The 22000-nt window shown below is 50.5% G+C and overlaps 1 protein-coding gene across 1 annotated transcript in view; it reads right to left on the bottom strand.

The window, feature by feature from the left end:
* ryr1b (ryanodine receptor 1b (skeletal)) overlaps nt 1-22000 on the bottom strand; it is a 301559-nt gene that overhangs the window by 152969 nt on the left and 126590 nt on the right. Inside the window, exons 38-50 of the mRNA XM_052469270.1 lie at nt 20580-20691; nt 19747-19813; nt 19220-19299; nt 17802-18075; nt 15473-15723; nt 15044-15138; nt 13175-13310; nt 7407-7593; nt 5791-5902; nt 5438-5558; nt 3040-3209; nt 774-994; nt 447-678 (exon numbers count right to left, since the gene is read on the bottom strand). Coding sequence (XP_052325230.1) covers nt 447-678; nt 774-994; nt 3040-3209; nt 5438-5558; nt 5791-5902; nt 7407-7593; nt 13175-13310; nt 15044-15138; nt 15473-15723; nt 17802-18075; nt 19220-19299; nt 19747-19813; nt 20580-20691 — 2058 coding nt within the window. The remainder of the gene's footprint in view (nt 1-446; nt 679-773; nt 995-3039; nt 3210-5437; nt 5559-5790; nt 5903-7406; nt 7594-13174; nt 13311-15043; nt 15139-15472; nt 15724-17801; nt 18076-19219; nt 19300-19746; nt 19814-20579; nt 20692-22000) is intronic.

The raw sequence follows: 22000 nt of genomic DNA, 5'->3' as shown, positions 1-22000 counted from the left end.
GGGGAGGGGGGGAGGGAGGGAGGGGAGGGAGGGAGGGAGGGAGGGAGGGAGGGAGGGAGGGAGGGAGGGAGGGAGGGAGGGAGAGAGGAGGGAGAGGAGGGGGAGGTAGAGGAGGGGGGGTGGGGGGAGGGAGGGAGAAGGGTAGAGGTAGAGGGGGGGAGGTAGAGGGAAGGGAGAGGTAGAGGGGAGAGGGGAGGGGAGAGGTAGAAGTGGTGGGGGAGGTAGAGGGGGAAGGGGAGAGGTAGAGGGGGAGGGGGAGAGGTAGAGGTAGAAGTGGTGGGGGAGGTAGAGGGAGAAGGGGGGAGGTAGAGGGGGAGGGGGAGAGAAAGTGAAAGTGAGAGCAAAGTCACAGAAAGTGCCAAGTAATACAAAGTCTTCCAGGACCCAAACTACCCCGTTTATAATAATACACCGCATATACATACAGTACAGTCATGTGTTCTGACCTTGTGCGCCAGAGACTCGAAGATTCCCCAGAAGAGTTTCCGCGACAGGTGCAGCTCCTCCTCTGACGACACCCCGAAGTTGGCCCAACCGTTAGGCAGGCAGTAGTACTTCCAACAACGCTCATAGTGATTGGTCAGGAGCTTCAGAGGCATCTTAGCAAACTCGTTGAGTATTGGCACGTCAAACACCAGCTTCCTCAGCAGATGCTGCAGCATGGAAGGTCGAAGGTACCTTGAGAGGACGTAAAGGAGGTAAAAGTTAAGTGTATATTATTCGTAAAGGTAACGTTTAATTCGATGTGCCAGAGGGTTGTGGTCGTGGCGTACTTGACGAGGGACATGAGGCACTCCTCGATGACGTCTCTCTGAGCCTTGGTGAGGGCTCGCCCGCGGGACAGCCTATAGATGGTGTGCAACATGGAGTCAATCATGATGGCGCGGTGGTCGGTGCCCGCGAACAGAGGGGCACACTTGGTGATGAGGGGCAGCACAGCGGAACACAGGTAGCGGTTCAGAGCCAGAGCCATCTCTGTGGTGCTGAATGCCAGCTAGGGGGGACGGACGGACAGACAGACAGACAGACAGACAGACAGACAGACAGACAGACAGACAGACAGACAGACAGACAGACAGACAGACAGACAGACAGACAGACAGACAGACAGACAGACATACAGACAGACAGACAAAGAGGGAGAGTGATGTTATTCACATTGTTTAGCCTTTAGTATAATAAATAGAGACATGGTTCCAAGACAATAGAGACATGAATCCAAGACAATAGAGACATGGTTCCAAGGTTCCAATAGAGACATGGTTCCAAGGTTCCAATAGAGACATGGTTCCAAGACAATAGAGACATGGTTCCAAGGTTCCAATAGAGACATGGTTCCAAGGTTCCAATAGAGACATGGTTCCAAGGTTCCAATAGAGACATGGTTCCAAGACAATAGAGACATGGTTCCAAGACAATAGAGACATGGTTCCAAGACAATAGAGACATGGTTCCAAGGTTCCAATAGAGACATGGTTCCAAGGTTCCAATAGAGACATGGTTCCAAGACAATAGAGACATGGTTCCAAGACAATAGAGACATGAATCCAAGACAATAGAGACATGGTTCCAAGACAATAGAGACATGGTTCCAAGACAATAGAGACATGGTTCCAAGACAATAGAGACATGGTTCCAAGACAATAGAGACATGGTTCCAAGACAATAGAGACATGGTTCCAAGACAATAGAGACATGGCTCCATGACAATAGAGACATGAATCCAAGACAATAGAGACATGGTTCCAATAGAGACATGGTTCCCATAGAGATATGGTTCCAAGACAATAGAGACATGGTTCCCATAGAGACATGGTTCCAAGACAATAGAGACATGGTTCCAAGACAATAGAGACATGGTTCCAAGACAATAGAGACATGGTTCCAAGACAATAGAGACATGGTTCCAAGACAATAGAGACATGGTTCCAAGACAATAGAGACATGGTTCCAAGACAATAGAGACATGGTTCCAAGACAATAGAGACATGGTTCCAAGACAATAGAGACATGGTTCCAAGACAATAGAGACATGGTTCCAAGACAATAGAGACATGGTTCCAAGACAATAGAGACATGGTTCCCATAGAGACATGGTTCCCATAGAGATATGGTTCCAAGACAATAGAGACATGGTTCCAAGACAATAGAGACATGGTTCCAAGACAATAGAGACATGGTTCCAAGACAATAGAGACATGGTTCCAAGACAATAGAGACATGGTTCCAAGACAATAGAGACATGGTTCCAAGACAATAGAGACATGGTTCCAAGACAATAGAGACATGGTTCCAAGACAATAGAGACATGGTTCCAAGACAATAGAGACATGAATCCAAGACAATAGAGACATGGTTCCAAGACAATAGAGACATGGTTCCAAGACAATAGAGACATGGTTCCCATAGAGACATGGTTCCCAGAGACATGGTTCCCATAGAGACATGGTTCCAAGACAATAGAGACAGGAATCCAAGACAATAGAGACATGGTTCCAAGACAATAGAGACATGGTTCCCATAGAGACATGGTTCCAAGACAATAGAGACATGGTTCCAAGACAATAGAGACATGGTTCCAAGACAATAGAGACATGGTTCCAAGACAATAGAGACATGGTTCCAAGACAATTGAATCCAAGACAATAGAGACATGGTTCCAAGACAATAGAGACATGGTTCCAAGACAATAGAGACATGGTTCCCATAGAGACATGGTTCCCATAGAGATATGGTTCCAAGACAATAGAGACATGGTTCCAAGACAATAGAGACATGGTTCCCATAGAGACATGGTTCCAAGACAATAGAGACATGGTTCCAAGACAATAGAGACATGGTTCCAATAGAGACATGGTTCCAAGACAATAGAGACATGGTTCCAAGACAATAGAGACATGGTTCCAAGACAATAGAGACATGAATCCAAGACAATAGAGACATAAATCCAAGACAATAGAGACATGATTCCAAGACAATAGAGACATGGTTACCTGGTTGGGAAAACTCCTGGCCCTACAGTCTATAGGCAGTACTCACCGTGTCCAGGGATGCGGCAGCTCTCATGTCTGGCAGGAAGCCCACCTCCAGAACATGAAGCAGGAAGTCCTGGTTGTCGATACCATACACACGGTCCAGGAACAGCACCATGGACGCCTTGTGGTCCGGGACGAAGCTCGCAGACATCTTAGGCTCTATGGTGTGACCATCTGAGTGGTAGTGGAGAGAGAGAGAGAGAGAGAGAGAGAGAGAGAGAGAGAGAGAGAGAGAGAGAGAGAGAGAGAGAGAGAGAGAGAGGCAGATTAAGGGATCGATATTGTTCAATTGAAAGGGAGAGAACATTAGCATGGGATCTGTGATAATCAGTCCCTCCAGGATTTCGCAGTGATTTATTGTGATAATTGTGGGCACAAATACTGACATTGGGCCTCCCGGGTGGCACAGTGGTCTAATGAGACTCTGTGTTCGAGCCACGGCTCTGTCACAGCCGACCGCAACCGGGAGGTCCGTGAGGCGACGCACAATTGACTTCGTCGTCCAGGTTAGGGAGGGTTTGACCGGCAGGGATATCCTTGTCTCATCGCACACTAGCGACTCCTGTGGCGGGCCGGGCGCAGTGCGCGCTAACCGAGGTCGCCAGGTGCACGGTGTTTCCTCCGACACATTGGTGCGGCTGGCTTCCGGGTTGGATGCACGCTGTGTTAAGAAGCAGTGCGGCTTGGTTGGGTTGTGTATCGGAGGACGCATGGCTTTCGACCTTCGTCTCTCCCGAGCCCGTACGGGAGTTGTAGCGATGAGAGAAGATAGTAACTACTAACAAAAATGGATACCACGAAATTGGGAAGAAAAAGTGGGTCAATTTTTTTGTAAATAAAAAAAAAAAAAAATACTGATATTTTGCAATACGCAACTATTTTGTCCAATTTGTCACGAAAATACACTGAAGAAGGAGACAGTTTGTTGACGTGATACAACAATACAATATAACAACCATAGAGACTACAGCCATAGAGACTACAGCCATAGAGACTACAGCCATAGAGACTACAGCCACGATGGAGACTACAGCCATAGAGTCTACAGCCATAGAGACTACAGCCATAGAGACTACAGCCACGATGGAGACTACAGCCATAGAGTCTACAGCCATAGAGACTACAGCCATAGAGACTACAGCCACGATGGAGACTACAGCCACGATGGAGACTACAGCCATAGAGACTACAGCCATAGAGACTACAGCCACGATGGAGACTACAGCCATAGAGACTACAGCCACGATGGAGACAGCCATACAGCCATAGAGACTACAGCCATAGAGACTACAGCCACGATGGAGACTACAGCCATAGAGACTACAGCCACGATGGAGACTACAGCCATAGAGACTACAGCCACGATGGAGACTACAGCCATAGAGACTACAGCCACGATAGAGACTACAGCCACAGATGGAGACTATAGAGACAGCCATAGAGACTACAGCCATAGAGACTACAGCCACGATGGAGACTACAGCCATAGAGACTACAGCCACGATGGAGACTACAGCCATAGAGACTACAGCCATAGAGACTACAGCCATAGAGACTACAGCCATAGAGACTACAGCCACGATGGAGACTACAGCCATAGAGACTACAGCCACGATGGAGACTACAGCCATAGAGACTACAGCCACGATGGAGACTACAGAGACTACAGCCACGATGGAGACTACAGCCATAGAGACTACAGCCATAGAGACTACAGCCACGATGGAGACTACAGCCATAGAGACTACAGCCACGATGGAGACTACAGCCATAGAGACTACAGCCACGATGGAGACTACAGCCATAGAGACTACAGCCACGATGGAGACTACAGCCATAGAGACTACAGCCATAGAGACTACAGCCATAGAGACTACAGCCACGATGGAGACTACAGCCATAGGAGACTACAGCCATAGAGACTACAGCCATAGAGACTACAGCCACGATGGAGACTACAGCCATAGAGACTACAGCCATAGAGACTACAGCCATAGAGACTACAGCCACGATGGAGACTAGAGCCATAGAGACTACAGCCATAGAGACTACAGCCATAGAGTCTACAGCCATAGAGACTACAGCCACGATGGAGACTACAGCCATAGAGACTACAGCCATAGAGACTACAGCCATAGAGACTACAGCCACGATGGAGACTACAGCCATAGAGACTACAGCCATAGAGACTACAGCCATAATATAATACTATAAACGTCTGGTGATTCGTTGAAGCCCTCTTTTTGTCGTGCGGTGATGACTGTTTTATGCTTTTTAATGGTTTGGGGATTGGCAACATTTGCATAATATGCAAAGAATTGTTGATTTGTCCCCGCAAAAAAAATGGGGATTTGCAGGTTTGGAAAATCCTGAAGGGATAATTGTTATGTCTTGTCCCGTACCTTTCCCGTAGTCAGGTATCTGTACAGACAGACTGATGACTCCCACCAGGTCTTCTATAGGAACAAGAGATCTCAGGATGGCCCGGATCCTCAGAGCCTCACCTTTACACGCCTGGATCAACTGGAGACAGACAGACAGACAGACAGACAGACAGACAGACAGACAGACAGACAGACAGACAGACAGAACGAGAGGGGTTTATGTTCCGGTAGAGATATAACGAGGCCCCGGACAGATTCTAGTAAATCCTAGCTAAGCATCCTTCATGTTCACGACCGTAACATGTGGTGTCGTGTTAAAACAGACGTCAGAATCAGAGAAGGTGAGATGTGGAGAAAACGGCCTCACGTACGTGCATCTCAGGTGCACAGCGTCCCAGCAGGTCGATGAGGGCAGAGTAGAAGGACATGATGGCGTTTCCAAGATGGACGCGGTTCTCCTCTTGCTGCTCCTCACCACCAAACCTGACAGACAGACAGACAGACAGACAGACAGACAGACAGACAGACAGACAGACAGACAGACAGACAGACAGACAGACAGACAGGCAGGCAGACAGACAGACAGGCAGGCAGGCAGGAACAGAGGCAGGCAGGCAGGCAGACACAGAGGCAGGCAGACAGACACAGAGGCAGGCAGGCAGGCAGACAGACAGACAGAGGCAAACAGGCAGACACAGAGGCAGGCAGGCAGACAGACACAGAGGCAGGCAGACAGACACAGAGGCAGGCAGGCAGACAGACAGACAGACAGAGGCAAACAGGCAGACACAGAGGCAGGCAGGCAGGCAGGCAGGCAGGCAGGCAGACACAGAGGCAGGCAGGCAGGCAGACAGACAGACAGACAGACAGACAGACAGACAGACAGACAGACAGACAGACAGACAGACAGACAGACAGACAGACAGACAAACAAGCGTTAATCATTAGCATAACAGTTGATGTAGAGAGTTGACCCAACGGTTACTATTTAAAGCTCTTTACAAATCGAATCCATGATCAATACAACCACTGTGGATTGGGAAGGAAACTTAAACCAAAGCATGAAATCATTCACTCGTATATTCCATCGTTTCTTGTCTTTCATGCTGAACACCTTTTCTCTCTCTAGTCTTACGAAAGCATCCATCTTATATGCTAAAGAATATACTTTTTATTACACAGGGAAGAGACAATACCCCAACAACAACAACACAACAATACCACAACAACAACAACAACAACAACACCCCAACAACAACAACACACCAATACCCCAACAACAACAACACAACAATACCACAACAACAACAACAACAACAACACAACAATACCCCAACAACAACAACACAACAATACCCCAACAACAACAACAACAACACCCCAACAACAACAACAACAACAACACAACAATACAATACCACAACAACAACAACACAACAATACCACAACAACAACAACAACAACAACACCCCAACAACAACAACACACCAATACCCCAACAACAACAACACAACAATACCCCAACAACAACAACAACAACACAACAATACCCCAACAACAACAACACAACAATACCCCAACAACAACAACACAACAATACCACAACAACAACAACAACAACACAACAATACCCCAACAACAACAACAACAACACAACAATACCCCAACAACAACAACACACCAATACCCCAACAACAACAACAACAACACAACAATACCCCAACAACAACAACACACAACAATACCCCAACAACAACAACAACAACAACACAACAATACCCCAACAACAACAACACAACAATACCACAACAACAACAACACAACACAACAACACACCCCAACAACAACAACACAACAATACCCCAACAACAACAACAACAACAACACAACAATACCACAACAACAACAACACACCAATACCCCAACAACAACAACACAACAACAGAACAATAACAACACAACAACAACAGCTCTCCAGTAGTCTTACATGGGGAACCGCCTGTCCTTCTTGACAGTAGGTCCGTCCCTGGCCGGGTCCTCTGAGATCTTGATGGCCTCCTCTATTGCCGCCAGCAGACCAGCACCCCCCTCTCCTCTCAGGGCGGGGCCAAAACACTCTGGCCGACGAATCAGTAGACGCACCACCACGTTGGCATTCTCCTCCACACTCTCTCCTGTAGGGTAAGAACAGACAGGAAGAGAAAAAGATTAGAAGAAGAACACACTGTGAGTGTCACCACTACTGGTACACTGTAACACTGGCCACGCCTCCATTATGGAGACTACGGCCACGGTGGAGACTACAGCCACGGTGGAGACTACAGCCACGGTGGAGACTACAGCCACGGTGGAGACTACAGCCACGGTGGAGACTACAGCCACAGTGGAGACTACAGCCACGGTGGAGACTACAGCCACGGTGGAGACTACAGCCACGGTGGAGACTACAGCCACGGTGGAGACTACAGCCACGGTGGAGACTACAGCCACGGTGGAGACTACAGCCACGGTGGAGACTACAGCCACGGTGGAGACTACAACCACTGTGGAGACTACAACCACTGTGGAGACTACCACAGTGGAGACTACAGCCACGGTGGAGACTACAGCCATGGTGGAGACTACAGCCACAGTGGAAACTAAAGCCACGGTGGAGACTACAAACATAGAGACTACAGCCATAGAGACTACAGCCACGGTGGAGACTACAGCCATAGAGACTACAACCACGGTGGAGACTACAGCCATAGAGTCTACAGCCATAGAGACTACAGCCACGGTGGAGACTACAGCCATAGAGACTACAACCACGGTGGAGACTATGGCCACGGTGGAGACTACAAACATAGAGACTACAGCCATGGTGGAGACTATGGCCACGGTGGAGACTACAAACATAGAGACTACAACCATGGTGGAGACTATGGCCACGGTGGAGACTACAACCACGGTGGAGACTACAGCCACGGTGGAGACTACAGCCACGGCGGAGACTACAGCCACAGTTGAGACTACAGCCACGGTGGAGACTACAACCACGGTGGAGACTACAGCCACGGTGGAGACTACAGCCACGGTGGAGACTACCATGGTGGAGACTACAACCACTGTGGAGACTACAGCCACGGTGGAGACTATAGCCACGGTGGAGACTACAGCCACGGTGGAGACTACAGCCACAGTGGAGACTACAGCCACGGTGGAGACTACAGCCACGGTGGAGACTACAGCCACGGTGGAGACTACAGCCACGGTGGAGACTACAGCCACGGTGGAGACTACAACCACTGTGGAGACTACAGCCACGGTGGAGACTACAACCACTGTGGAGACTACAACCACTGTGGAGACAACCATTATGGAGACTACAACCACTGTGGAGACTACAGCCACGGTGGAGACTACAGCCACGGTGGAGACTACAGCCACGGTGGAGACTACAACCACTGTGGAGACTACAACCACTGTGGAGACTACCATTATGGAGACTACAACCACTGTGGAGACTACAACCTCGGTGGAGACTACAACCTCGGTGGAGACTACAACCACTGTGGAGACTACAACCTCGGTGGAGACTACAACCACTGTGGAGACTACAACCACTGTGGAGACTACAACCACTGTGGAGACTACAACCTCGGTGGAGACTACAACCATTGTGGAGACTACAACCACGGTGGAGACTACAACCACTGTGGAGACTACAACCACTGTGGAGACTACAACCACTGTGGAGACTACAACCTCGGTGGAGACTACAGCCACGGTGGAGACTACAACCACTGTGGAGACTACAACCACTGTGGAGACTACAACCTCGGTGGAGACTACAGCCACGGTGGAGACTACAACCACTGTGGAGACTACCATGGTGGAGACTACAGCCATGGTGGAGACTACAACCACTGTGGAGACTACAACCACTGTGGAGACTACAACCACTGTGGAGACTACCATGGTGGAGACTACAACCACGGTGGAGACTACAACCACGGTGGAGACTACAGCCACGGTGGAGACTACAACCACTGTGGAGACTACCACGGTGGAGACTACAGCCACGGTGGAGACTACAGCCACGGTGGAGACTACAGCCACGGTGGAGACTACAGCCATAGAGACTACAGCCATAGAGACTTCAGCCATAGAGTCTACAGCCATAAAGTCTACAGCCATAGAGTCTACAGCCATAGAGACTACAGCCATAGAGACTACAGCCATAGAGTCTACAGCCATAGAGACTACAGCCATAGAGACTACAGCCATAGAGACTACAGCCATAGAGTCTACAGCCATAGAGACTACAGCCATAGAGTCTACAGCCATAGAGACTACAGCCATAGAGACTACAGCCATAGAGTCTACAGCCATAGAGACTACAGCCATAGAGACTACAGCCATAGAGTCTTGCAGGCAAGTGTTGAGACTACAGCCATAGAGTCTACAGCCATAGAGACTACAGCCATAGAGACTACAGCCATAGAGACTACAGCCATAGAGTCTACAGCCATAGAGACTACAGCCATAGAGACTACAGCCGTAGAGACTACAGCCATAGAGACTACAGCCATAGAGACTACAGCCATAGAGACTACAGCCACCGTGGAGACTACAGCCATAGAGACTACAGCCATAGAGAATACAGCCATAGAGAATACAGCCATAGAGACTACAGCCACAGTGGAGACTACAGCCATAGAGACTACAGCCATGCCAGCAATAACAATATCAAGGATAACTTCAGCAACATCAGGAATATAATCCAGATATTAGATAGCCTGAACACCACTCCGAATCCATACTTCATAGTGAAACAGGAAGTATGTTCAGTGTCTGTTGGAGGCTAGGTGTTGGAGGCTAGGTGTTGGAGGCTAGGTGTTGGAGGCTAGGTGTTGGAGGCTAGGTGTTGGAGGCTAGGTGTTGGAGGCTAGGTGTTGGAGGCTAGGTGTTGGAGGCTAGGTGTTGGAGGCTAGGTGTTGGAGGCTAGGTGTTGGAGGCTAGGTGTTGGAGGCTAGGTGTTGGAGGCTAGGTGTTGGAGGCTAGGTGTTGCAGGCTAGGTGTAGGAGGCTAGGTGTTGGAGGCTAGGTGTTGGAGGCTAGGTGTTGGAGGCTAGGTGTTGGAGGCTAGGTGTTGGAGGCTAGGTGTTGGAGGCTAGGTGTTGGAGGCTAGGTGTTGCAGGCTAGGTGTTGCAGGCTAGGTGTTGCAGGCTAGGTGTTGCAGGCTAGGTGTTGGAGGCTAGGTGTTGCAGGCTAAGTGTTGCAGGCTGGGTGTTGCAGGCTGGGTGTTGCAGGCTAGGTGTTGCAGGCTAAGTGTTGCAGGCTAGGTGTTGCAGGCTAGGTGTTGCAGGCTAGGTGTTGCAGGCTAAGTGTTGCAGGCTAGGTGTTGCAGGCTAGGTGTTGCAGGCTGGGTGTTGCAGGCTAGGTGTTGCAGGCAAGGTGTTGCAGGCTGAGGTGTTGCAGGCTGGGTGTTGCAGGCTAGGTGTTGCAGGCTAGGTGTTGCAGGCTGGGTGTTGCAGGCTAGGTGTTGGAGGCTAGGTGTTGCAGGCTAGGTGTTGCAGGCTAAGTGTTGCAGGCTAGGTGTTGCAGGCTAGGTGTTGCAGGCTAGGTGTTGCAGGCTAGGTGTTGGAGGCTAGGTGTTGCAGGCTAAGTGTTGCAGGCTAAGTGTTGCAGGCTAGGTGTTGCAGGCTAGGTGTTGCAGGCTAGGTGTTGCAGGCTAGGTGTTGGAGGCTAGGTGTTGCAGGCTAAGTGTTGCAGGCTAAGTGTTGCAGGCTAGGTGTTGCAGGCTAGGTGTTGCAGGCTAGGTGTTGCAGGCTAGGTGTTGCAGGCTAAGTGTTGGAGGCTAGGTGTTGCAGGCTAGGTGTTGCAGGCTGGGTGTTGCAGGCTAGGTGTTGCAGGCTAGGTGTTGCAGGCTGGGTGTTGCAGGCTAGGTGTTGCAGGCTGGGTGTTGCAGGCTAAGTGTTGCAGGCTAGGTGTTGCAGGCTAGGTGTTGCAGGCTAGGTGTTGCAGGCTAGGTGTTGCAGGCTGGGTGTTGCAGGCTAGGTGTTGCAGGCTAGGTGTTGCAGGCTAGGTGTTGCAGGCTGGGTGTTGCAGGCTAGGTGTTGCAGGCTAGGTGTTGCAGGCTAGGTGTTGCAGGCTAGGTGTTGCAGGCTGGTGTTGCAGGCTAGGTGTTGCAGGCTAGGTGTTGCAGGCTAGGTGTTGCAGGCTAGGTGTTGCAGGCTAGGTGTTGCAGGCTAGGTGTTGCAGGCTAAGTGTTGGAGGCTAGGTGTTGCAGGCTAGGTGTTGCAGGCTGGGTGTTGCAGGCTAGGTGTTGCAGGCTAGGTGTTGCAGGCTGGGTGTTGCAGGCTAGGTGTTGCAGGCTGGGTGTTGCAGGCTAAGTGTTGCAGGCTAAGTGTTGCAGGCTAGGTGTTGCAGGCTAGGTGTTGCAGGCTAGGTGTTGCAGGCTGGCAGGCTGGTGTTGCAGGCTAGGTGTTGCAGGCTAGGTGTTGCAGGCTAGGTGTTGCAGGCTGGGTGTTGCAGGCTAGGTGTTGCAGGCTAGGTGTTGCAGGCTAGGTGTTGCAGGCTAGGTGTTGCAGGCTGGGTGTTGCAGGCTAGGTGTTGCAGGCTAGGTGTTGCAGGCTAGGTGTTGCAGGCTAGGTGTTGCAGGGTGGGTGTTGCAGGCTAGGTGTTGCAGGCTAGGTGTTGCAGGCTAGGTGTTGCAGGCTGGGTGTTGCAGGCTAGGTGTTGCAGGCTAGGTGTTGCAGGCTAGGTGTTGCAGGCTAGGTGTTGCAGGCTAGGTGTTGCAGGCTGGGTGTTGCAGGCTAGGTGTTGCAGGCTAGGTGTTGCAGGCTAGGTGTTGCAGGCTAGGTGTTGCAGGCTAGGTGTTGCAGGCTAAGTGTTGCAGGCTAGGTGTTGCAGGCTAGGTGTTGCAGGCTAGGTGTTGCAGGCTAAGTGTTGCAGGCTAAGTGTTCCAGGCTAGGTGTTCCAGGCTAGGTGTTGCAGGCTAAGTGTTGCAGGCTAAGTGTTGCAGGCTAAGTGTTGCAGGCTAAGTGTTGCAGGCTAGGTGTTGCAGGCTAGGTGTTGCAGGCTAGGTGTTGCAGGCTAAGTGTTGCAGGCTAGGTGTTGCAGGCTAAGTGTTGCAGGCTAGGTGTTGCAGGCTAGGTGTTGCAGGCTAGGTGTTGCAGGCTAGGTGTTGCAGGCTAGGTGTTGCAGGCTAAGTGTTTGCAGGCTAGGTGTTGCAGGCTAGGTGTTGCAGGCTAAGTGTTGCAGGCTAGGTGTTGCAGGCTAGGTGTTGCAGGCTAGGTGTTGCAGGCTAGGTTGCAGGCTTGTTGCAGGCTAAGTGTTGCAGGCTAGGTGTTGCAGGCTAGGTGTTGCAGGCTAGGTGTTGCAGGCTAAGTGTTGCAGGCTAGGTGTTGCAGGCTAGGTGTTGCAGGCTAAGTGTTGCAGGCTAAGTGTTGCAGGCTAGGTGTTGCAGGCTAGGTGTTGCAGGCTAGGTGTTGCAGGCTAGGTGTTGCAGGCTAGGTGTTGCAGGCTAGGTGTTGCAGGCTAGGTGTTGCAGGCTAGGTGTTGCAGGCTAGGTGTTGCAGGCTAAGTGTTGCAGGCTAGGTGTTGCAGGCTAGGTGTTGCAGGCTAGGTGTTGCAGGCTAAGTGTTGCAGGCTAGGTGTTGCAGGCTAGGTGTTGCAGGCTAGGTGTTGCAGGCTAGGTGTTGCAGGCTAGGTGTTGCAGGCTAGGTGTTGGAGGCTAGGTGTTGCAGGCTAGGTGTTGCAGGCTGCTGACCGTTGACAAAGACGGCAAAGCGCAGGAAGTCGAGGTATTTCTCTCCCCCACAGGGATTCCAGCCGATGTCAGGGTAACCCTTAGACAGGAGCATGGGACAGCTCTGTAGTCCACAGCCCGCCAGATAAGTCACCACCTGGAGAGAGGGGCAGGTAGGAGAGGGTAAGGGTTAGCAGTGTATCCCTTAGACAGGAGCAATGGACAGGGTGACTGAGGTGTTCTGTCCAGGGTCTACTGTATAGGAGTACAGGGTGACTGAGGTATTCTGTCCAGGGTCTACTGTATAGGGGTACAGGGTGACTGAGGTATTCTGTCCAGGGTCTACTGTGTAGGGGTACAGGGTGACTGAGGTATTCTGTCCAGGGTCTACTGTATAGGGGTACAGGGTGACTGAGGTATTCTGTCCAGGGTCTACTGTATAGGGGTACAGGGTGACTGAGGTGTTCTGTCCAGGGTCTACTGTATAGGGGTACAGGGTGACTGAGGTATTCTGTCCAGGGTCTACTGTGTAGGGGTACAGGGTGACTGAGGTATTCTGTCCAGGGTACAGGGTGACTGAGGTGTTCTGTCCAGGGTCTACTGTATAGGGGTACAGGGTGACTGAGGTATTCTGTCCAGGGTACAGGGTGACGGAGGTGTTCTGTCCAGGGTCTACTGTATAGGGGTACAGGGTGACTGAGGTATTCTGTCCAGGGTCTACTGTATAGGGGTACAGGGTGACTGAGGTATTCTGTCCAGGGTCTACTGTATAGGGGTACAGGGTGACAGAGGTATTCTGTCCAGGGTGTACTGTATAGGGGGGTGACAGGGTGACTGTATAGGGGTACAGGTATTCTGTCCAGGGTGTACTGTATAGGGGTACAGGGTGACGGAGGTATTCTGTCCAGGGTCTACTGTATAGGGGTACAGGGTGACTGAGGTATTCTGTCCAGGGTCTACTGTATAGGGGTACAGGGTGACTGGGGTGTTCTGTCCAGGGTCTACTGTATAGGGGTACAGGGTGACTGAGGTGTCCTGTCCAGGGTCTACTGTATAGGGGTACAGGGTGACGGAGGTGTTCTGTCCAGGGTCTACTGTATAGGGGTACAGGGTGACTGTGGTATGCTACTGGCAGGATCCGTATTGAGTGAGTCACTGGTACTTCCTGCTTTAGTTTTGGCTCGTAAGCAGGAATCAAGAGGATATAATTATGGTCAGATATGCCAAATGGAGGGCGAGGGAGAGCCTTCTACGCATCTCTGTGTGTGAATTAAAGGCCCCCTGATCTGAGTCTCCTTCTTTTCTTCATGCGAATGACGGGGATTTGGGCCTTGTCTGGGAGCAGCATTATATTCTTTGTGTCAGACTCATTAAAGACAAAGATCTTTGTCCAGTTTGAGGTGAGTAATCGCTGTTCTGATATCCAGAAGTTATTTTCGGTCAGAAGAGACGATAGCATCAACATTATGTACAAACAATGCAAAAAAAAAAAAAAAAAAAAATAGCACAATTGGTTAGGAGCCTGTAAAACGGCAGCCAATCCCGGCAGCCAATCCCGGCAGCCAATCCCGGCAGCCAATCCCGGCAGCCAATCCCGGCAGCCAATCCCGGCAGCCAATCCCGGCAGCCAATCCCGGCAGCCAATCCCGGCAGCCAATCCCGGCTCATTCTTCCCGCTCTGTATAAGGAATAGGACACTGGAGGTTGGTGGCACCTTAATTTGGGAGGACGGGCTCGTGGTAATGGCTGGGGTGGAAAGAGTGGAGTGCTATCAAATACATTGACGCAATTCCATTTTCTCTGTTCCAGACACTTTTGTGAGCCTAACCTAACCTCAGCAGCCTCCGGTTGAATAGGGAAACAGGGTGACAGGTTAGGGTCAGGGGTTACCTTCTCCAAGTCCTGCTCCTGTAGAGCTAAGGCCAGCTCGTTGTTGTCAATGCAGGAAGCTGCAGCCACATCCAGAGGGGTGGAGCCACGCATACCTACCAGAAGACCAGGAGAATGTTTATTAAACACACATTAATATAATAATAATAATATATGCCATTTAGCAGATGCTTTTATCCAAAGCGACTTACAGTCATGTGTGCATACATTCTACGTATGGGTGGTCCCGGGAATCGAACCCACTACCCTGGCGTTACAAGCGCCATGCTCTACCAACTGAGCTAAACACACATCTCGGTTCAGATGTTCCATATCCCCAATCCTAACCTTCACCACTAAAGGGGGGGGATGAAAACAACTGATCCTGTACCAGTGGTTAAAGAGTTCCTCTGTGTGTTTTTCTGATCGACAGGGCAGAGTGTACTGTACCAAGGCCGATGCCACTGTTCTGCAGCAGGTAGCTGAGGTGATCAAACATGGACCTCTGGTTCTGACGGCTGATGCGACAGAAGTAACACAGGAACCGACAGCAGTTGGTCACCATCTGGGGGAACCGGATCTCCTTGGAATCCCCACCTCCTCCCAGCACATTAACCATCACCTCCATGACAGTCTCGTGCATCCCCAGAGCCCTCATCAGGTTAGGGTGCTGGTAGAACACCTTGTTGTTCATGATGTTCCTGGAAAACAAACAAACAAATAAGTAAATAATCCTGGAGAAGTAGACAACAACAAAGAGACTTTTAAATTAACTAAAATAATCGGAGTTGAATTGTTCCAGCTGTGCGTCCAGATCTTCTTTCGGTAATCGTTGCCAGGTTTGGGGGAACAATTCCATTTCCATTTTACTGAATTGAAATGGAACTGACCCCGACCTGGTAATCAGTGGGCCACCTGAGTGATGCCCGATGCTCTGGGTCATGAGCCTACCCTTTACAAGGTACAGTAACCAGACACCCTCCAGGTACAGTAACCACCATAACCCTCCAGGTACAGTAACCACCATAACCCTCCAGGTACAGTAACCACCATAACCCTCCAGGTACAGTAACCACCATAACCCTCAAGGTACAGTAACCAGACACACCCTCCAGGTACAGTAACCAGACACACCCTCCAGGTACAGTAACCAGACACACCCTCCAGGTACAGTAACCAGACACACCCTCCAGGTACAGTAACCAGACACACCCTCCAGGTACAGTAACCAGACACACCCTCCAGGTACAGTAACCACCATAACCCTCCAGGTACAGTAACCAGACACACCCTCCAGGTACAGTAACCAGACACACCCTCAAGGTACAGTAACCAGACACACCCTCCAGGTACAGTAACAACCATAACCCTAAAGGTACAGTAACCAGACACACCCTCCAGGTACAGTAACCAGACACATCCTCCAGGTACAGTAACCAGACACACCCTCCAGGTACAGTAACCACCCTGTCCCTCCAGGTACATTAACCACCCTATCCCTCCAGGTACAGTAACCACCCTGTCCCTCCAGGTACAGTAACCAGACACACCCTCCAGGTACAGTAACCAGACACACCCTCCAGGTACAGTAACCAGACACACCCTCCAGGTACAGTAACCACCCTGTCCCTCCAGGTACATTAACCACCCTGTCCCTCCAGGTACAGTAACCACCCTATCCCTCCAGGTACAGTAACCACCCTATCCCTCCAGGTACAGTAACCAGACACACCCTCCAGGTACAGTAACCACCCTATCCCTCCAGGTACAGTAACCACCCTATCCCTCCAGGTACAGTAACCAGACACACCCTCCAGGTACAGTAACCAGACACACCCTCCAGGTACAGTAACCAGACACACCCTCCAGGTACAGTAACCAGACACACCCTCCAGGTACAGTAACCACCCTATCCCTCCAGGTACAGTAACCACCCTGTCCCTCCAGGTACAGTAACCACCCTATCCCTCCAGGTACAGTAACCACCCTATCCCTCCAGGTACAGTAACCACCCTATCCCTCCAGGTACAGTAACCACCCTATCCCTCCAGGTACAGTAACCAGACACACCCTCCAGGTACAGTAACCACCCTGTCCCTCCAGGTACAGTAACCACCCTGTCCCTCCAGGTACAGTAACCACCCTATCCCTCCAGGTACAGTAACCACCCTGTCCCTCCAGGTACAGTAACCACCCTGTCCCTCCAGGTACAGTAACCACCCTCTCCCTCCAGGTACAGTAACCACCCTATCCCTCCAGGTACAGTAACCAGACACACCCTCCAGGTACAGTAACCACCCTGTCCCTCCAGGTACAGTAACCACCCTGTCCCTCCAGGTACAGTAACCACCCTATCCCTCCAGGTACAGTAACCACCCTATCCCTCCAGGTACAGTAACCAGACACACCCTCCAGGTACAGTAACCAGACACACCCTACAGGTACAGTAACCAGACCTGTCCCTCCAGGTACAGTAACCAGACACACCCTCCAGGTACAGTAACCACCCTGTCCCTCCAGGTACAGTAACCAGACACACCCTCCAGGTACAGTAACCAGACACACCCTGTCCCTCCAGGTACAGTAACCAGACACACCCTAAAGGTACAGTAACCACCCTATCCCTCCAGGTACAGTAACCACCCTATCCCTCCAGGTACAGTAACCAGACACACCCTCCAGGTACAGTAACCAGACACACCCTCCAGGTACAGTAACCACCCTGTCCCTCCAGGTACAGTAACCAGACACACCCTAAAGGTACAGTAACCAGACGTACCCGATGCTCTGGATCATGAGCCTCTCCTCCTCGGGGCCCATCTGAACGATGAGCAGAGATCTGATCTGGCCCAAGCACTCCAACAAGTCCATTGTGTCCTGGACAGAGATAGCGTTGATGGCGTAGGCTTTAGGCAGGGCTCTGGTCAGCTCTCCCAGCCCATCATACTGCCTGTGGAGCAGGCTGAACATCAGGCGCACCAGCTCAGGGTTCTGAATAAAGGCCTCTTGGGCCCAGTGGATCATGGTATGGGAGATCAACTCCTGGAGAGTGCCTTGTGGGGGGGGACACATGGATTTGTAGTGAATGAACAAGATATTACTTAATTTTTACTGTGTCTTGGCCGGGCACTACACCAACTCAAGCTTTTGTGGCATAGGAACATTTGGGGGTACAAGGAATTTTTTATTTTTAAATATTACTAGTGTGAGGGATCACCAGGAAGTGCTAGACTACGCCACCGCTTAATATATAATAATAATAAATGCCATTTAGCAGACGCTTTTATCCAAAGCGACTTACAGTCATGTGTGCGTACATTCTACGTAATTACAGGAGTCTGTCGGGAATCACCTGGAAGGAGGTCTAGAAAACTACCCAGAAAAGAACCGAAGTTGACTGATGAGGCCCTTGATGCGTCCCTTGGATTTAACAGGAAGAAGTCAACTAAGTCTAGGATGTCTGACAGTTTATACTTGAGTTAACTGATGAACTGTCAGACTTAAACTAGGCACTTAACTGTGCGAAGCTGTGAAAATAGAAATTCCAGACTGTGTTCTAACCACAGAGACAGATAAAGATCACCTCGTGGATGTAAGGGTTAGGGTTTTGGGGTTAGAGGGTAGGGGTTAGGCTGGTGAATGTGTTCGAACTGGGTTAGGGGTTAGAGGTTAGAGGTTAGTGTGGTGAATGTCTTCTAACTGGGTTTGGGGTTAGAGGTTAGAGGTTAGTGTGGTGAATGTCTTCTAACTGGGTTTGGGGTTAGAGGTTAGAGGTTAGTGTGGTGAATGTCTTCTAACTGGGTTTGGGGTTAGAGGTTAGAGGTTAGTGTGGTGAATGTCTTCTAACTGGGTTTGGGGTTAGAGGTTAGAGGTTAGGGTGGTGAATGTGTTCTAACTGGGTTAGAGGTTAGAGGTTAGGGGTTAGGGTGGTGAATGTGTTCTAACTGGGTTAGAGGTTAGAGGTTAGGGGTTAGGGTGGTGAATGTCTTCTTACTGGGTTTGGGGTTAGAGGTTAGAGGTTAGGGTGGTGAATGTGTTCTAACTGGGTTAGAGGTTAGAGGTTAGGGTGGTGAATGTCTTCTAACTGGGTTTGGGGTTAGAGGTTAGAGGTTAGGGGTTAGGGTGGTGAATGTCTTCTTACTGGGTTTGGGGTTAGAGGTTAGAGGTTAGAGGTTAGGGTGGTGAATGTCTTCTTACTGGGTTTGACCTCCTCCTCCTCTTCTGGCTCCTCCACCACCTCCTTTTTCTTCCTCAAGTTATTCACCTTGCCCATCAGCCTAAGGCGATACAACACAATACCACATTATATTGTCAGTATGTTATAATACAATACGACATTATATTGTCAGTATGTTATAATACAAAACGACATTATATTGTCAGTATGTTATAATACAAAACGACATTATATTGTCAGTATGTTATAATACAATACCACATTATATTGTCAGTATGTTATAATACAATACAACATTATATTGTCTAGATGTTGAAGCAACAACAGAAATGTGTATTCTGCTCTCTTCAGTTGTCAACCCCCCAGATAGCACACATCTCACACACACACACACACACACACACACACACACACACACACACACACACACACACACACACACACACACACACACACACACACACACACTTGAGAAGAGAACAGAAGAGTGCAAGGATTCGAACCGGCAAACTTTCGGCTAAAGCTCCAACTCCTTAGAGTTACCTACCGGCCAAGGCGCCCTCTCAGAGAGGTGTCCACCTCCTCCTCCTCCTCTTCCGCCTCGATGTGCACGCCTGGAGGAGAGAAGGATACATAGTAGGCATATGTGCTGTTTTGGAAGGTTGTTATGATGTGCTGTGGGTCAGGGTTAGGGGTCAGAAGGTTGTTATGATGTGCTGTGGGTCAGGGTTAGGGGTCAGAAGGTTGTTATGATGTGCTGTGGGTCAGGGTTAGGGGTCAGGGTTCAGAAGGTTGTGATGGTGTGCTGTGGGTCAGGGTTAGGGGTCAGGGGTCGGAAGGTTGTTATGATGTGCTGTGGGTCAGGGTTAGGGGTCGGAAGGTTGTTATGATGTGCTGTGGGTCAGGGTTAAGGGTCAGAAGGTTGTTATGATGTGCTGTGGGTCAGGGTTAGGGGTTGGAAGGTTGTTATGATGTGCTGTGGGTCAGGGTTAAGGGTCAGGGGTCAGAAGGTTGTTATGATGTGCTGTGGGTCAGGGTTTGGGGTCAGGGGTCGGAAGATTGTTATGATGTGCTGTGGGTCAGGGTTAGGGGTCAGAAGGCTGTTATGATGTGCTGTGGGTCAGGGTTAGGGGTCAGAAGGTTGTTATGATGTGCTGTGGGTCAGGGTTAGGGGTCAGGGTTCAGAAGGTTGTGATGATGTGCTGTGGGTCAGGTTTAGTGGTCAGGGGTCGTAAGGTTTTTATGATGTGCTGTGGGTCAGGGTTAGGGGTCAGGGGTCAGAAGGTTGTTATGATGTGCTGTTTGTCAGGGTTTGGGGTCAGAAGCTTGTTATGATTTGCTGTTAGTCAGGGTTAGGGGTCAGGGGTTAGGGTTACTGACCACAATGTATAAGGATGTCAGTGTGGAATTCGGTCAGTGTGTCTCTGGTCTCCTCCGGTACTGGGCACTCCTCCTCCTCTGGACCATGCTTGAAGTTAGTCAGCAGGATCACCTGACAGGAAGGAACACACGCAGTTACCTATCATCTGCAGATGGCACTACTCAAACTACAGAAACAAGAAATAGACTAGTCTAGTGTTCTGTTCAGTGTGTGTACTGGTACATCAAGCTGCCTCACACTACAGACACAGGAAATAGACTAGTGTCCTGTCCAGGGGGTGTACTGGTACATCAAGCTGTCTTGGGCAGGGCTAGTTGTACCTGGTTCTGCCCAATGGACCGTTCTGTCTTGGACAGGGCTAGTTGTACCTGGTCCTGCCCTATGGACCGTTCTGTCTTGGACAGGGCTAGTTGTACCTGGTCCTGCCCTATGGACCGTTCTGTCTTGGACAAGGCTAGTTGTACCTGGTCCTGCCCTATGGACCCCTATGGACGTTCTGTCTTGGACAAGGCTAGTTGTACCTGGTCCTGCCCTATGGACCGTTCTGTCTTGGACAAGGCTAGTTGTACCTGTACCTGGTCCTGCCTATGGACCGGTCCTCTGGACCGTTCTGTCTTGGACAAGGCTAGTTGTACCTGGTCCTGCCCTATGGACCGTTCTGTCTTGGACAAGGCTAGTTGTACCTGGTCCTGCCCTATGGACCATTCTGTCTTGGACAAGGCTAGTTGTACCTGGTCAAGGCTGTTGTACCTGGTCTATGGACCGTTCTGTCTTGGACAAGGCTAGTTGTACCTGGTCCTGCCCTATGGACCGTTCTGTCTTGGACAAGGCTAGTTGTACCTGGTCCTGCCCTATGGACCGTTCTGTCTTGGACAAGGCTAGTGGTACCTGGTCCTGCCCTATGGACCATTCTGTCTTGGACAAGGCTAGTTGTACCTGGTCCTGCCCTATGGACCATTCTGTCTTGGACAAGGCTAGTTGTACCTGGTCCTGCCCTATGGACCGTTCTGTCTTGGACAAGGCTAGTTGTACCTGGTCCTGCCCTATGGACCGTTCTGTCTTGGACAAGGCTAGTTGTACCTGGTCCTGCCCTATGGACCGTTCTGTCTTGGACAAGGCTAGTTGTACCTGGTCCTGCCCTATGGACCATTCTGTCTTGGACAAGGCTAGTTGTACCTGGTCCTGCCCTATGGACCGTTCTGTCTTGGACAAGGCTAGTTGTACCTGGTCCTGCCCTATGGACCGTTCTGTCTTGGACAAGGCTAGTTGTACCTGGTCCTGCCCTATGGACCGTTCTGTCTTGGACAAGGCTAGTTGTACCTGGTCCTGCCCTATGGACCGTTCTGTCTTGGACAAGGCTAGTTGTACCTGGTCCTGCCCTATGGACCGTTCTGTCTTGGACAAGGCTAGTTGTACCTGG

The sequence above is a fragment of the Oncorhynchus keta genome, chromosome 1 (assembly GCF_023373465.1).
Source record: "Oncorhynchus keta strain PuntledgeMale-10-30-2019 chromosome 1, Oket_V2, whole genome shotgun sequence".
NCBI classification, from domain to species: Eukaryota; Metazoa; Chordata; class Actinopteri; order Salmoniformes; family Salmonidae; genus Oncorhynchus; species Oncorhynchus keta.
This window is presented reverse-complemented; position numbering and strand designations above follow the sequence as displayed.